This window comes from Pseudopodoces humilis, chromosome 30 (genome assembly GCF_049639895.1).
Source record: "Pseudopodoces humilis isolate 2021_Gansu_Grassland_sample_001 chromosome 30, ASM4963989v1, whole genome shotgun sequence".
NCBI lineage: Eukaryota > Metazoa > Chordata > Aves > Passeriformes > Paridae > Pseudopodoces > Pseudopodoces humilis.
In genome coordinates, this window is record NC_142229.1 from 1,491,213 (window position 1) to 1,506,414 (window position 15,202).

At 52.5% G+C, this 15,202-nt stretch overlaps 1 protein-coding gene across 1 annotated transcript; it reads left to right on the forward strand.

Moving 5' to 3' along the window:
* Window positions 1-6,579: 6,579 nt before the first annotated feature.
* NKX3-1 (NK3 homeobox 1) lies at window positions 6,580-9,220 on the forward strand. The gene is made up of 2 exons (XM_088068199.1): window positions 6,580-6,852; window positions 8,702-9,220. The coding sequence occupies exons 1-2, from the start codon at window positions 6,580-6,582 to the stop codon at window positions 9,218-9,220; spliced, it is 792 nt and encodes a 263-aa protein (XP_087924325.1).
* The last annotated feature ends 5,982 nt before the right edge of the window (window positions 9,221-15,202 follow it).

A 15,202-nucleotide genomic window follows, 5' to 3' on the forward strand; every position in this document is an offset into this window, starting at 1 on the left:
AGGTTTCTCCCCAGAAATTCCCCATGGGCAGCTTCCTGCACAGAGGCTCCGGCCCGGAGCGCTGGGAAGCACTTAGGAAGGGTCTGAGCCCCTCGGGAAGGGTCTGATCCCCTCGGGAAGGATCGGAGCCCTTTGGGAAGGGCCTGAGACCCTCTGGATGACACTTGGGAAGGATCTGACTCCCTTGGGAAGGGTCTGGCTCCCTCGGGAAGGGTCTGATCCCCCCTGGATAAGGCTGGGGAAAGCACCGAAAGGCTCCAGGAGGGCTCAGCACCAGCCGGCAGGGGAGCACCTGCGAGTTGATTTGGGAGCCTCACCCAAGGCTCCGGATGCTCCAGAGGCCGCCTGCCAGCAAGGGAGGGCACGGAGAGGGATAAGGCAGCCACACGGCCCCAAATCCACCCTGGAACGCGGTTAAAATCCCTTTTCCATCCCTCCACGAGCCGCCTTCGTCTCTCTGAGGGTCCCGAGAGCCAAAGCCAGACCGGGCATTAATCCCGGAGTCATCAGGGGCAGATAAAGGCACTTTCCCCAATTCCTTCCTGCTCGTCTCGATCCCAGCCAAGCATTTCACCTCGGCGCCGGCCGCCTCTCGCAGCACCGAGCCGAGGTGTAAAATTACCCAACAAACCGGCCAGACGTGGCACTGAATCCCGCCGGGCACAGGGAAAAAGGCTGGATGCGAGCGGGATGCAGCCCTGGATTTGTGGAGGGTGTTTGGAGCAGGGGAAGGCCTGGAAAGGGAGGAGGATCCAGCCCGAGGAGCCTCGTTCCTCTGTGGGACTGGGAATTTTGGGGGGTGGGCTGCAAGTGCAATAACCAGAAAATGGCAAAAAATGGCCCACAAAAAAAAAAAAAAAAAAAAAAGGGGAAAAGATGCAAAAAAGAAAAAGAAAGAAATACAAAAAAAAGGGGGCAAAAATTGCAAGAAATGGTAAAAAAAAGGCAATGAGGCAAAAAATAAAAAGGAGCAAAATATACAAAAATAAATGGCAAAAAATGGTTTCTCAGAGGAGAGTGTAAGAGGAGAGAAAGCACTGAGCAGGGCCTGGGCTTCCCCCACTAAAAGGATTCAGGAGACGCTGAGGGGATGCTGAGCCCGAGCCTGAACCCGCCCTGGGGAGGTGAGCTCCGTGATTCCCGTGATATGTCTGGTCAAAATTCCCTCTTTACACTGGAAAATAGGAATCATGGAATCACGGAAAGGCTTGGGCTGGAAAATCCGTTCAACATGATCCCACGAGCAGGGATGTGCCACGTCTGGGAAAGCACCCGGAGCCAAACCCATGCACCCAGGGACTGGGAATGAGCCCTGGGGAATCGCCAGGAAATAAATTTCGTGGAAAAATTAGGAATTAGGACCGACCCGTGGGGGGACTCCGAGCACTTTTCTCCTTGAGCCACTGTATTTATTTTCCCTCCTGTTGCAGCCCCTCACTTCCTTGCCTGCTTTGGGCAGTTTATTTATTCAGCCTCCCTTCCCGGGCCGGTTTTGGTGAGCGGGAGGCACCGGCCCAGCCCGGCCGCAGCGAGCTGGGCTCTGTCAGGGCTATCAGCGAACACCAGCTCTGAGGCCGGCCAGGAATTTTAATTGAAATCGCCGCTCCCTGGACTCAGATAAAGCCCAGCATCACCCCACGGCCCGAGCGGCTCCCCAGAACCCCCCCGCTGTCCCACGGGGTACCAGGCGAGGCTCTGCCAGCTCAGCCGAGGAAGCGCTGGGACAAACTGGGAGGTAACTGGGAGCCGGAGCTGTCCCCACGTCCCAGCGTCCCCTCCCCTCCCGCAGGAGCTTGGTGGTCTGCGCTCCTTATCAGCGCTTATCTGGCGGAGCCGCTCGCTAATGTGACCTTAATGGAGCTAAAATGGACTCGATTTGTTTTATTGCCGCTCAGCTCAAAGCCCGGCACCCCCTGCCCCCCTCCCTCCGCTCCTTCCCGCTTCCCTTGTTTTGGAAACACGCAGGGAAGGGGCTGCGGGAGGCAGCGCGGAGGGAGACGGAGGCTCGGAGCCGGCAGCTCTCGGAGACCCCCGAGCCCGAAGATGCTGCCCACGCCCTTCTCGGTGAAGGACATCCTCAGCCTGCAGCGGCCGGAGGCTCCCGCGGGACCCCGCGCAGCCCCCGCCGGGCAGGAGGAGCCGCGGCAGCGTAAGTGCCCGCAGGACCCTGCGGAGACGGCAGAGGAAGTACCGGGGGGACCCCGGTGCGGATCCCGAGGGCAGCGTTGCGGTTTTCTCCTTTTTCCCCTTCCCTGCCCGTTTTTTTTCCCCTGCGGTTGGTTTGGTTTGGGGTTTTTTTGCGGTTGTTTGGGGCGTTTTTGGCGCATCCCGGCGCCGCCGCACATCCCCGCAGCTCGGGGAGAAGGGCCGGGCCGGAGGGGTGGATGGAGCTGGGGATGGATTTGGGATATTGAAGGGTTTTTCCTGCCCATCGCCGCCTTTTTCTATGGGCCCCGCTGGGGACCCGCCCGGCCCCGCTAGCGCGGAGGATTCCGTAGAAGGGACCGGAGCTGTCCCCGGAGCTTCTCCCCGCAGCTGAAATCCCAAAGTTTCCTCTGCTCTGCTCCTGTTTCCCTCACGCAGTGCGGGGAAACGGGCAAACCAGTGGGAGCAGAGTGGGAGCACTGGGCAGACTGGGAAACGCAGGGGGAGAGGTGGAGAGGGACCGGGCAGGATTCTGTACCCTTCACACCTTCATCCAGAGCCTTCCGTTCCCCTGTAATTCCCTAACCCCCTGTAATTCCCGAATCCCCTGGAATTCCCGAACTCCCTGGAATTCCTGAATCCCCTGGACTGCCTGCCAGGGTCTCCAAGCACATCCCAGCCGGGGCTGGACCTGATCCCCGCTGCTCCTCAGCCTCACAAAATCCCAACAAATCAGAAAGCCCAAAACCCATCAACTCCTCTCCGATTTAACCATTTCCCCTCCTGCACTCGCAGCCCCTTCGGATTTTTGTTTTGTTTTGTTTTGTTTTGCCAAAATTCAGAGAAATGTGGGATTCTCCATCCCTGGATCTGGATCCCATCCCTGTGGAGCAGGATGGTGGGAAAAGGGGATTTGGGGTCTGGAATACTCGAACCTGCCGTGTGCCCCCTTTCCTTGTGCCCCTCATACAACGGTGGCAGCCCCAAAACATCAGAGGTGTCACTAGGAGGGGAAAAAAGGAGGTTTTATCCAGAACTCGTGTAACAGCCTAATTCTTTAAAATATATATATATTTAAAATGTGAAATTTATTGAATTCTCAATAAACATCCCGGGAAAATTAAAATTAAATTTACCAAGTACCAGCCTTCACTTTATGAACTGTCAGCCCTACTCCATCCTATTCCCAAGGGGTGCCATTCCCAGTTTGATTCCTCCTTTGGAAACGCCCTCTGGCCGGGAACAGAGCTGTGTTTGGGTCTGACTTGGCTCGCTTTTTCTCCCTGCCGCAGGAAAATCTCCTCTCGCCCGGCCCTTTGAGGCCGAGGAGAAGCGACGGAAGCCCCGCGTTCTGTTCTCTCAGGCGCAAGTGCTGGAGCTGGAGCGGCGCTTCCAACGGCAGAAATACCTGTCCGGGCCCGAGCGGGAGCAGCTGGCGCTGCAGCTGCAGCTCAGCCCCACGCAGGTGAAGATCTGGTTCCAGAACCGGCGCTACAAGAGCAAGAGGCAGCGGCAGGAGCGCTGTCCGGGCCCGGCGCTGCCCGCGCTGTCCCCGCGCAGGGTGGCGGTGCCGGTGCTGGTGCTGGTGCGGGATGGGGAACCCTGCCCGAGGGGCTCCCGGCCCTTCCCAGCGCCCTGCGCCATTCCAGGCCCTTTTTCCTACGGCTCCTGCTACGGCAGCACCGCTTTCGGGGCGGGGTGCGGGGGGGCGTACCCAGGGGTGCCCCCCAGTGCCGCCCCCGGCCCTGCCCAGCGCCAGGCCCCGGGAATCAGCGCCGGGAGCTGGAGGTGAGCGCGGAACAGGCACCAGGAAAGCTCCAGAGCCAAGCCCTGATCGGGACAGGAGCCAAATCGAAAGGATTCCTGGCGCCCGGACGGCGGGACAGTCCTACCGCATCCTTGGGAACAGAGAGAGGGGGACGCTGCCACCTCAACGCTGAGGCTTTGGGCACCCAACAATTATAAATTATTTATTATTACACACAATAATTTGGCGTCTTCCTGCTCCCAAGGGATTTGCTCCCCTGGGATGCCACCAGGACTTGGTTTTTCTTCCTCAGGATAACTGGGAAACAGGTTCCGTGCACATTCCCGCGCTTTTTTTTATGGACGATATTTAATGCTTAGAGTTCTTGTAATTTCTAGATTTATTTTTGATTTGTTTCTCTTAATAACTCTCAGCACAGTTATCAATTCCTGGCTTTATCATTTATATTATTGTTGCTATTATTATTATTATTACTGTTATTATTTGCAAATAAAAACAAATCGGTGAAATTGTGTTCTCGCTCTCTTGCCATTTCTCACTTTGTATTTTGAATTTTCCCATCCACAATTTGCACCTGAGCATCCAAACCTGAGCCAAAGAAAAATAAAAATCAAATAAAATCCTAATAATCCAAGCAAAAATCACCTTGTAGTCCAAGATCGGGAATTCCCAAGCTTTAACCTCTCCAAAGCTTTGTTCCCCGTTTCTTCCCACTCCATTCCCGACAGCTACTTATCCTGTTGCATTTGGGAAAAGCCAAAGTTTTTTACCAAAGGGAGGTAATTAGAGCTTTTTTTTCTGATCCCGCTCAGCCTCCGGCGCTCCATCACTTCCCGAATGGGACATTCCCGAGGCACCGGGATCAAACGGAGGATCCCCGGCAGGGACAGAGGATTCCTGCGGCTCCAAGGCTTTTGGAACGCTGCCCCTTCCCTCCCCTCCATCCATCCTCGCTCGCTCAGGGATCTCGCCCCGCTCTGGAGCAGCCGCGGGACTCCACAGGGTCCTTCCCCCCACCATTCCACAGGGAATTCCCTTTTCCCTGCCCTGGGAATTGCTGCTGGCGCTGGGGAAAGCTCCGGGATCCCAGCGCGGGGGCTCACCTGGAATCCCGAACACTGAGAATTTTCCTTGGAGGTTCAGCAACAAACTGAGGGAAACCCCAGGAAACTCCCCCAAATAAAGGCAGAAATCAAGGAAGGAAATTGCTTCCCTCTGGGGAAAAAAAGCCTGGAAATGGGAATCGTGAGATCTGGAGGAGCCTCAGGGACGGGGTGAGATCGTTGGGATTGTCCACGGCAGGGCCAGGATTTGGACTCGATGATCCCTGTGGGTCCCTTCCAGCTCAGGATATTCGCAGTTCCTTCCTAACTCTTCCCAAATTCCCTTTCTCCGCCTAAAACGAGGCTGAGCCATTGGAACTCCTGAGCTTTTCCAAGAATTCCGTGAGTTCGGGGGGAATAATTCCCAAACCAGAGGCTGAGGAAGGGAAAAGGGCTGGAAAAGCCGAGTTTGGGTCACGTTTGCACAAGCGGCTGTAACCAAACACCTCCTCTAAAATCAACAAAGTCCGCAGGGGATTTGAGGGAAATCTTTTGTTTCCCTTTTTAAGGGTAAAAAAAACCACCCGGATTTTGCTGCTGAAGGGGCTGGGTTTGGGCGAAAGGAATAAAAGAAAGGGTCGGGGATGATATTCCAGCAGGGAAAGGAGTTTGGAGACAACAGAGCTGGAGGAGGTCACAGACAAATTCATATTTCGAGATTTATAGATTTATTTCAATATAAACTGTCCACAATTCCCAGGGATTCTGCTCATCCGCATCCCCAGAGCTCCTACGGGATCTTCCCCAGGAGATGGATTTGCCCAAGTGGATTTTTAATCCCGTGTTCCCCACGTCTGGGGAGGCCGTTGGGGTTGTTTTCCAAACAGAAGCTCTGGAAGAACAGCCACAAATAAATCAGATCCTCAGGAAAGGATCTGTTCGAGTGGGCGGCTCTACTCGTGGTTTTCCTTGGATTTGGGAAGGTTTTGCTCCTTTTGGGTGCACAAGACTTTGTTGTAAAAGGTGTTCAGGCTTCTTAAAAGAGTTGAGAAATTAGTCTGAAGTTCAGGCTTAAACTTTCAGCCTTTTCCATGCCGGGATTTGTCTCCCTGGTTTTTAAATCATCCCCAAGCTCTCGCTGGAGCGGCTTTACAAAGCTCCAAAAACGTCTTGGACATTTTTCCCGTTTTCCAACACGCTCAAAGTGGAAGCGTTTGAGGAAAACCCTCAAAATACTTTTTAAAAAACCACCCAACCCTTTTATTTCTCCTCTTTTCCCCCTGAAAGCAGCGTTTTCCCAAAGGGCTCAGGGACGTAGAGCAGGGAGGAGAAGCAGAGCTGGCAGCGGGGCGATGGATGCGGAACATCCTCCGAGGATGCTCTCCCAAAAACCCCAGTGTGGACGCATTGTGACCCCCAAATCCTTGTCTTCAAATCCGGAGGGATCTGTGCGCGAGGGAAGCGACGGGGGCGCTGAGGGGCGGCTGTGACCCCACAGATCCCTAGGGAGGAGGAGGAGAAGGAGGGAGAAGGCAGCGGCCCCAGAGCCGGAGGGAGGCAGAAGGGCGTAGACAGTGCCGGGCTCTCCAATCAGCCCCGGGAGGTTTGGCCCCGCCGGGATAAATGCGGGAGGGGAGGAGATGCAGCGAGCCCCGGCAGGCGCAGGAGCCGGGCATGAGCGGCGGGGAGCGGCCGGGACCGGGGCAGAGCTCGGCCCGCACCCCCCCGGCCATGAGCGGCTCCCCCGGGCCAGCCCCGCAGCCCCGAGCCGGCCCCTCCAGGCCCCGCACGTCCTTCCTCATCCAGGACATCCTTCGGGACGGACCCGAGCGCGCCGGGAGAGGGGGGAATGCGGAGCTGGGAGCGGCCAGCGAGGAGCGCGGAGGGGCCAGTCCAGTACCGGGGCTCCCCCCCGGGGGTCCCCAGCCTCCCGGAGCCTCTGGGACACCCCCGGGACCAGACACAGGTAACAGGGGAGCGGGAATGAATCGGGGATGCATCGGGGATGGATCGGGAATGGATCAGGGATAGCTGTGCTTGGGACAGGGAATGGATTGGGAATGGATCAGGGATAGATCAGGGATGGATTGGGAATGGATCGGGAATGGATCAGGACAGTCTGTGCTTGGGTCAGGAGTAGATCAGGAATGGATCAAAAATGTATTGGGAATGTTTGTGCTTAGGATAGGGAATGGGTCAGGGATGGGTCAGGAATGATCAGGAATGGGTCAGGAATGTCTGAGCTCGGGTCAGGGAATGGGTCAGGAATGATCAGGAATGATCAAGAATGAATCAAGAATGAATCAGGAATGATCAGGAATGGGTCAGGAATGATCAAGAATGGGTCAGGAATGGGTCAGGAATGATCAGGGATGGATCAGGAATGTCTGAGCTCAGGTCAATCGAGGGGCAGGATCCAGATCCGGCTGCTGGAGCCAGAGATCGGATTAAGCTCCAGGAGCATCCGAGGGGGAGCAGAAGGAATTCAGAGAGTTCAAATCTTCCCCCGGTGCCTGAAGGACCCCAAGCTCGGAGTCTGCCTAAAACATTCCCTAAAAACCCACTGGATGCATTTCCACAAAAGCTTGGGAAAAACATTCTCTTTAATGCATATCCCAGAAAAGGCACCTTGGGAAGGGGCTGCCCAGAACAGGAGGAGCAGTATCCCCAAATCCCAGCGGGACACAGGATTTTGGGACACAAAACTTTGAGGGGACTCAGCCTTTCCCTGCTCGAGGCCGAGCTCAAACAGCCCCAAATCCCTTTGGAATTCGGCAGCTCTCGCTCCTACAGCCCCACCAGGGGAATTTTGGCTTTCCAGCCCAATCCTATGAACAGAAATTTCTACCTGAAAACTCCAAGATTTCAGGAACAACCAACAAAACTGGGAATTAAATCCCTTGGGTTTTTTCCCCTTGAGCTTCTGCTCACACCTTAAGAAAATAAACTGAGAAATGACCAGAAGTGCAAAGAATTGGCTGATTTCCATCCGGATAATGCACAAAGAGGGATTAATTCCAAAAATAAATTTAACTGAGGGATTTGAGCCGTTATGGGTGAGATTTCCCGGGAGCTCAGAACCTTCCTGGCTCCTGACTCCGGTGGTCCATCAGGAATTAGTCGGAGATCCAAGGCCAGGTCTGAAGTTTGAGATGTAAAGGGTTAAAAGTGCCCTAAAATCTCTTGGCATTGCCTTGGAGTTCTGGGATGGAAAATGGAAGGATTCATTCCTGATGCTCTCCAGCTGCAGTCTGCCCTGAGCTGCTCCCACTTCCCACTACAAAGCCCTTCCCTGCAGGATTGAGGAGCCTGAGGATTTATTTCCTTTGGGAATTCTGGTTTTCCCCCAGTCATGGCAGGACACTCCAAAGCAGGACTTGATACGGATCCTGCAAAAAAATCCCTTTGATGGCATTTTGGACATAACAACAGAACCTTGGGATTTAGGGAGGCCTCCACTGCACTGGAAAATATCCCTTTTTGGGGATTTTATCCTATCCTATTTTATTTGAGATATTATTCCATCCTATCCTATTTTATTTGGGATATTATTTCTATCCTATCCCTATTCCCATCCCAGTCCCAATCCCTATTCCCATCCACCCCTTGGATCTCAGTTCCTATGGAATTCAGAAGAATGTGAATTAAACCCTGTGATTTAGGAAGACAAAACTCCCCTGTTTGACTCTCACACCATTAAATTACAACATTCCCAAGAAAATGGGAATTTCCCCCTCTCTCTAAGGGGAAAAAGCAAGCAATTCTGGTAATTTCCAATCAGGAATGTTTCCCCAGCAAGAACTTTTTTTCCCCCAGAGCGGGAATTTTTCTCGGCACGAGGATTTTTCCATGTGGTTCATTCCCAATTCTTCCCTTCCCAGACGCGCCCATGGAGCCGTTCCTGTCCGGCTGTACCTCCACTGTGCACCCGCGGCCTCCCCGGCAGGGAAAACGTTCCCGAGCCGCCTTTTCCCACAGCCAGGTGATTGAACTGGAGCGGAAATTCAGCCACCAGAAATACCTGTCAGCCCCGGAGAGAGCACACCTGGCGCGGCACCTGCAGCTCACCGAGACCCAGGTGAAGATCTGGTTCCAGAACAGGAGGTACAAGACCAAGAGGAAACAGGTGGTGACCGGGATGAGCCGCTTGGACTCGCACCAGGATCCGCCAGAATTCCCAGGAATGTCGCTGCTGTTGCTCAGGGGAGCCTGGCCTTACCTGCCGTGCCTGTACTACGTCAATTCCTGGAGCCCCTCCTGGTAGAAATGGTTTTTTTTTAGGTGGGAAATGTCCGGTTTTTCCTTATTTCCAGAGGGGAGGGATTTCACTGGCAGCGTTTTGTAGTGGCAGCATCAAATTCCTTCCTCACTAACATTGAAAGAATGGGAAAAGGCCCCAAATTTGATCACTCTGGGAGTTCCCAGGGAATCCATGGCTGCTCCATCCCTGGAAAATCCAGGTTGGATGAGGTTTGGAGCTGAGGACACCTGGCCTTACCTGCCTTGGCTTTATTTATGGGAATTCCTGGAGTCGTTCCTGGTAGAAACGGCTTTTTTGGGAGGAAAAAATCCAGTTTTTCCTTAAATTCAGAGCAGAGGAATTGGCAGGTCAAAATTCACTCCTCACTAACACTGAAATAACAAAAAAAAAAGCCCCAAATTTTAATAACAATTAATTAATTGCATTCAATTAATTGCAAATTTGATCGCTCTGGGAATTCCCAGGGAATCCGTGGCTGCTCCATCCCTGGAAGTGCCCAAATCCAGGCTGGATGAGGTTTGGAGCTGAGGGCACCTGGAATTCTTAAGTGGCTGCCGCACCTCAGGGTAGAAATGGCTTTTTTAGGTGGGAAAGATCCGGTTTTTCCTTCAATCCAGAGGGGAGGGATTTCAGCGGCAGCATAAAATTCATTCCTCATTAACACTGAAAGAACCAAAGGAAAACCCCCAAATTTTAATAATATTTCATTTATTTTATTGCAATGCTTCAGGAATTCCCACGGAATCCGTGGCTGCCTCATCCCTGGAAATCCCAAATCCCGGGTGGCTGCACCCCCTTCTGGTAAAAACTGCGTTTTTCGTTGAAAAATATAATTTTTCCATTAAATCTGGGCTGTTTGTGGGATTTTCAGAGCCAGCACAAACCTCTCCGGCCGCCAAAAACCTAAAATTTGACCTTAAAATTCCATTTAATTCAGTGTTGGATTGCAAGGCTGTGGGAATTCCCAGGGAATTCCCATCCCTGGAAGTGCCCAGATCCCGGAGGTGCTGGAGGTGCCACGCCGGGGGACAATGGGGCAGTGACAGACGAGTTTTGCATATCCGGGTGTTGGCCCTGCCTGAGCTGCAGAGCTGGAATCCGGCTGAGACTGGAATTTAGGGCTTGGAGCCGGATTTTTCCAAGCCAGAATTCCATTGATCAGCGCAATTCTCGGAGCTGGGTCACCAGAACAACGCCAGGATGATCCAAACGAGTTGTTTTTTAGGGGGAAAAAATCCCATTTGCACTTAGAGAATACCAAAAATGTAACTTTTTAAATTAATTATACTGAAATTGTCATAAATTCCATGGGAAAAGTGTGGGAATAAAGGAGATTTCCTTTATTGTTTCCCTTTTTAGATGGAAAATATCCTTAATATTGGATATTAAGGAATATTTCCCTAAATATTTCCTGAATATTTCCTTAAATATTTCCTGAGTATTTCCTTAAATATTTCGTTAATACTTCCTTAAATTCATTTTAATGGATTTTCTCAGCTGGAGTAATTCAGCAAAGCTCTGCTGGAGCAGATTTCATCTCCTGGAATGAAAATCCACCCCAGGTTTCTTCCCTGGGAAGCTCCAGGAATGTTCCTCCCATTCCTGCTCTTCTCGTGAAAATCTCGGCGCTCCCATTCCCTCCTGGAGCAGGGAAAGGCAGACAATAAAGAATGGGAATTTGCCCGGATTTTTCTCTTTCCCACAGGATTTTTCGGGATTTCTCTTTTGCTTCGTGAATCCTTCGAGCTCCCGGGCAAAGAGGAAGCAAAAATTCCAGGGGGAAAATTCCAGGGAAGGGAGGAGAGGGAGTGGAGCACAGCCAGACTCTGGAGTCAGGGATTTTTCTCTCTATATCAGAATTATATCAGAATTTCTCTGCTCTGGAGGCCGAGCCCTGGCTTTGGAATTGTCTCAAAGTAACTTTTCCTATCTCCAGCTCTGTTGGTGTCCCAGCGCTCCCGAGGATCCCGAATTCCAGCAGGGAAGGACAGCTCCTCTCCGCTGTTGCAAAATGTTCCCATCCCTGCTCTTATCCAGCAACAAAAATCCCCCCCCCCCCCCCCCCGAGGGCGCCTCCTGCCCAAATCCCAAGGATTTCACTCCCAGAGCCTCGGGATGCCGCTGGAATCCAGCCACAGAATTTAACCCACAATCGGAGCTTCCCGCAGGGCACGGCCTGGAGTGGGAATGAGAAGGGCTGGGAAAAGGAGAATAAACTGGGAACGGGATCTGAGCTGGGAACGGGATCTGAGCTGGGAACGGAATCTGAACTGGGAATGAGATCTGAACTGGGAATGGGATCTAAACTGGAAATTAAATCTAAACTGGAAAAGGGATCTGAACTGGGAATGGGATCTGATCTGGGAATGAGTTCTGAACTGGAAATTAAATCTAAACTGGAAAAGAAATTTAAACTGGAAATTGAATCTAAGCTGAGAATAAAATTTAAATTACGAATGAGATCAAAGCTGGCAATCAAATCTAAACCGAAATGAGAACTAAATTGAATTTCTTGGATGCTTCTTTGGGAAAATGTCGCTGTCACAGCTGATTTTTTTTCCTGCTGGGGGTTTCTAACCCCAAATCTCCCACTTGAGCTCCAGATCCAGGAGCTGGTTCTGGATTTGTCCTTGGCTTTGTTCCCGTTTCCTCTCCTGCTGCTCTGGGATTCTTTGGAATAAAAACTACGGGGTCTGTGCTCAGAACGAGCTGCTTCCGAGGGTTTATATCGCAGATTTGGGGTTTTTTTTATCCCAGGTTTTGGGTTTTTATCCCAGCTTTGGAGTTTTTATCCCAGGTTTTGGGTTTTTATCCCAGCTTTGGGGTTATCCTGGCTTTGGGGGATTTTATCCCAGGTTTGGGCTTTTTATCCTGGCTTTGGTGATTTTATCCCAGATTTGGGGGTTTTTATCCTGGCTTTGGGGATTTTATCCCAGATTTGGGAGTTTTCATCCCAGGTTTGGGGGTTTTTGTCCCAGCTTTGGGTTTTTATCCTGGCATTGGATTTTTTTGTCCCAGGTTTGGGGGTTTTGTCCCAGGTTTGGGGTTTTTATCCCGGTTTTGGGTTTTTTGTCCCATGTTTGGGGTTTCTATCCTTAGTTTAGCAGTTTTTATCCCAGCTTTGGGGGTTTTATCTCTGGTTTAGCATTTTTTTTGCTACAGGTTTGGGGGTTCTTATCCCAGGTTTGGGGATTTTATCCTGGATTTGGGGTTTTTATCCCAGGGCTGGTGGTTTTATCCCAGAGTTGGGGTTTTTTGTCCTCCCAGATGGAAAATGAGCTCCAATCCCTGCCTTATTCACAGTTTAAGTTTCCATTCTGGTAAATGAGGAAAAAAACCCTCCCCAAAAAAGCTCCAAAGCAGGAATTCAATAGGAAAATAGGAATGGAGCCCAACCCAGCCTCCAGGCCCTGATCCCATTGCTCAGGGTGGGAAAAGCTCCTCTCCAAGGGGGATTTGTCCAGGGCAGGGACTCCCAGGTTGGATTTGGGATCTCCCACTGGGTTATCCCTGCCAGGATGATCCTGCTGAGCATCTCTTGCTCCCAAATCCAGCTGCTGCCCAAATCCCTCTGCCAAACTGCAAAGTGCAGGTGGGATCCTGCCAAAAAAACTCTGGGATGAGCCTGGCTGGAGCAGGGATGGGGCAGCAGCTCCGGATCCATTCTGGAGTCCTTGGGCTGCCTCAGCCCTGCCCTCCCTCCTCCCCTCCCACCCCAGGGGGTTTTTTTGGACATCCATCACTTTTCCAGTTGCTTTTCCCTTTGTTTTCCCAGGACAAATAAAAAAAAGGGGCTGAGCTGTTTGAAAAGCAAATCCTTGGAGAGCGGGAAGGCATCAATCATTCCCAGGGGATAAATATCCCTGTGATTAATGGGAACTGGGAAAATCCCACACCTGACTCCAGAGCCAAGGGGGTCCCACCAGCCCTAAGGAAGCCAAATTCCCATTTGTGTCCAAGTGGGAAGGGAAAAAACATCATTTAAATCCATCCTGATCCTCAGGATTATCCCGGCACAACACTGCCCCTGCTCAGGGCCAAATCATTTCTGGCAAGGATAAAAAAAGCTCCCCCAAAAAAATGGAAGAGGTAGGGAGGAGGCTGCCTTTGGATAATGGAAGTGCTGAGCAACATTTGCATGCCCTGAACCACATTCCTGGCAAAAATCCTGGGATTGGAGCCGAGGAAAGCTCTGGCTGCAGAGTTGGCAGAGCAGCAGGAATGGGTTTGGGGCACGGAGACAGAGAGGGGCAGGAAGGGCAAGGACACCCCTGGGATGAGGGACTGTCCAGGAGGAGAGAGGGAAAGCCCTCGGGAATGAGGATGGATCCTTTGGGATGCAGGGATGTTCCCAGGAGCGAGGGAAGCTGGGCCATGAGGACACCCCAGCCCTGGAAGCGCTTGGAGCACCCTGGGATAAGGGAAAGTGTCCCATGGGATTGGGATGAGCCTTAGGGTCTCTCCAAGCCAAGCCATTCCATGATTACACAGGGATTTGAAGCTCTTCAGATCCCTCGAGGGTTTTCAGTATTGGTTATTCCCATTGTTATCCGTGTTATCCATGGGAACTCCTCATCTCTTCCCAATCCAGCTGCAGCACCAGGGAAGGACCATGGACCACATCCCAAGTTTTTGGGTCCACCTGGTGCTTCCTCCAGCCAATGGATTTAGGGAATAAGGGGAGAATCCAGGTGGCGCAGCCACCCAGGCAGAATTCCACAAAGGAAAGGGAAAAAAAGGAGGAAAAAAGACAGGAATATTTCCCACCTGGGGAATCCCAGGGAATTTGGTGGGAATCCCACCAAACCTTCCCTCCGTGCTGGGGATTTCACAATGGAAACATTCCAGCTGAAATTCCCATTTTTTTCCCCTCTGGGTCTCCCCGCTGGGGTCCCCTTTGCTCCAGGGAGAGCCGCATCCCTGGGATTATCCCGGGGGAGTCTGGTTCTCTTTCCGCTCCAGGAGCTGCCAGGGACAGCAAGGACACAAGAGAGACTCCCGGGATTTTCCCACTGTATGCCTCTGGAGCCAGATCCTCCCAGTTCTTGTTCACACCGAGGGCTTTTCCTAATGTTGATTCCAGGATTTTCAAGAGGCACCCACCAGGCACGGTGTTCCCAAAAATTCTTCTCATCCAGAGGTTTTTGGGACACATTTCCAAAGGAAAAACCTTGGAGAGAGGTCCACGTCCACTCCAGCCCTGCCTTCCCACCCGGAGCTGCCTGAGGGATATTCCCAGCTCTTCCAGCCAGTCCGGTTTTCCATGGAACTGTTTGAGTCTCCCAGAAGTGCTGCGGCTGGAGCAGGATCTCAAAGGAGGAGAAAGGGAATGGGATCCTGATCTGGGAATGGGATCCTGTCCTGGGAATGGGATCCTGTTTGGAGAAAAGGATCCTCTCTGGAGAATGGGATCCTGGGATTCCCATGGCAGGATCCTATTCCCAGGACCAGATCTCATTCCCAGATCAGGATTCCATTCCCAGTACAGGATCCCATTCCCAGGGTAGGATCCCATTCCCAGATCAGGATCCCATTCCCAGGGAGGGGAGGAGCTTTCCAGGGACATTTCCAGGGACTCTTTCCCCTATCCCAGGCTGGAGCCTTGCGGGGATGAAGCAGGCCTGAATTCCCTGGGCCAATCCCGAGCTCAATCCAGGATCCGGGCTGGGATTTTTCCCCACATCCCATCCTTATCCCCACTTCTCCCGGAGCTGACGGGCACAAACCTCACCCTCCCCACCCTCCTCCTCCTCATCCCGAGCTCCCTGTTTGGCTTGGACGCCTCTGGAAATGAAAGGTTTTCCGGCCGTTCGTTCCCCTCCCTCTCCCACAAAGGGAATAAAAACACTCATGTTTGGCCAGGGGATTTCATCCTGGAAACGCCTCTGGGGAGCAGGGAAAGCCTTTTCTGCTGGGCTCGGCAGGTGCGGAGCTGCTCTGGAGCGGGGCCAGGGATTCGCAGCTGAAATCCTGGAGTTCAGCCCG

What these genes read in the sequence shown, in the direction of transcription:
- NKX3-1 (XM_088068199.1), top strand. Translation starts at nt 6,580, where the DNA reads ATGCGGGAGGGGAGGAGATGCAGCGAGCCCCGGCAGGCGCAGGAGCCG. An exon ending in AGCGCGGAGGGGCCAGTCCA is followed by an intron (nt 6,853 to 8,701) that starts GTACCGGGGCTC and finishes CCTCTCTCTAAG; the next exon opens with GGGAAAAAGCAAGCAATTCT.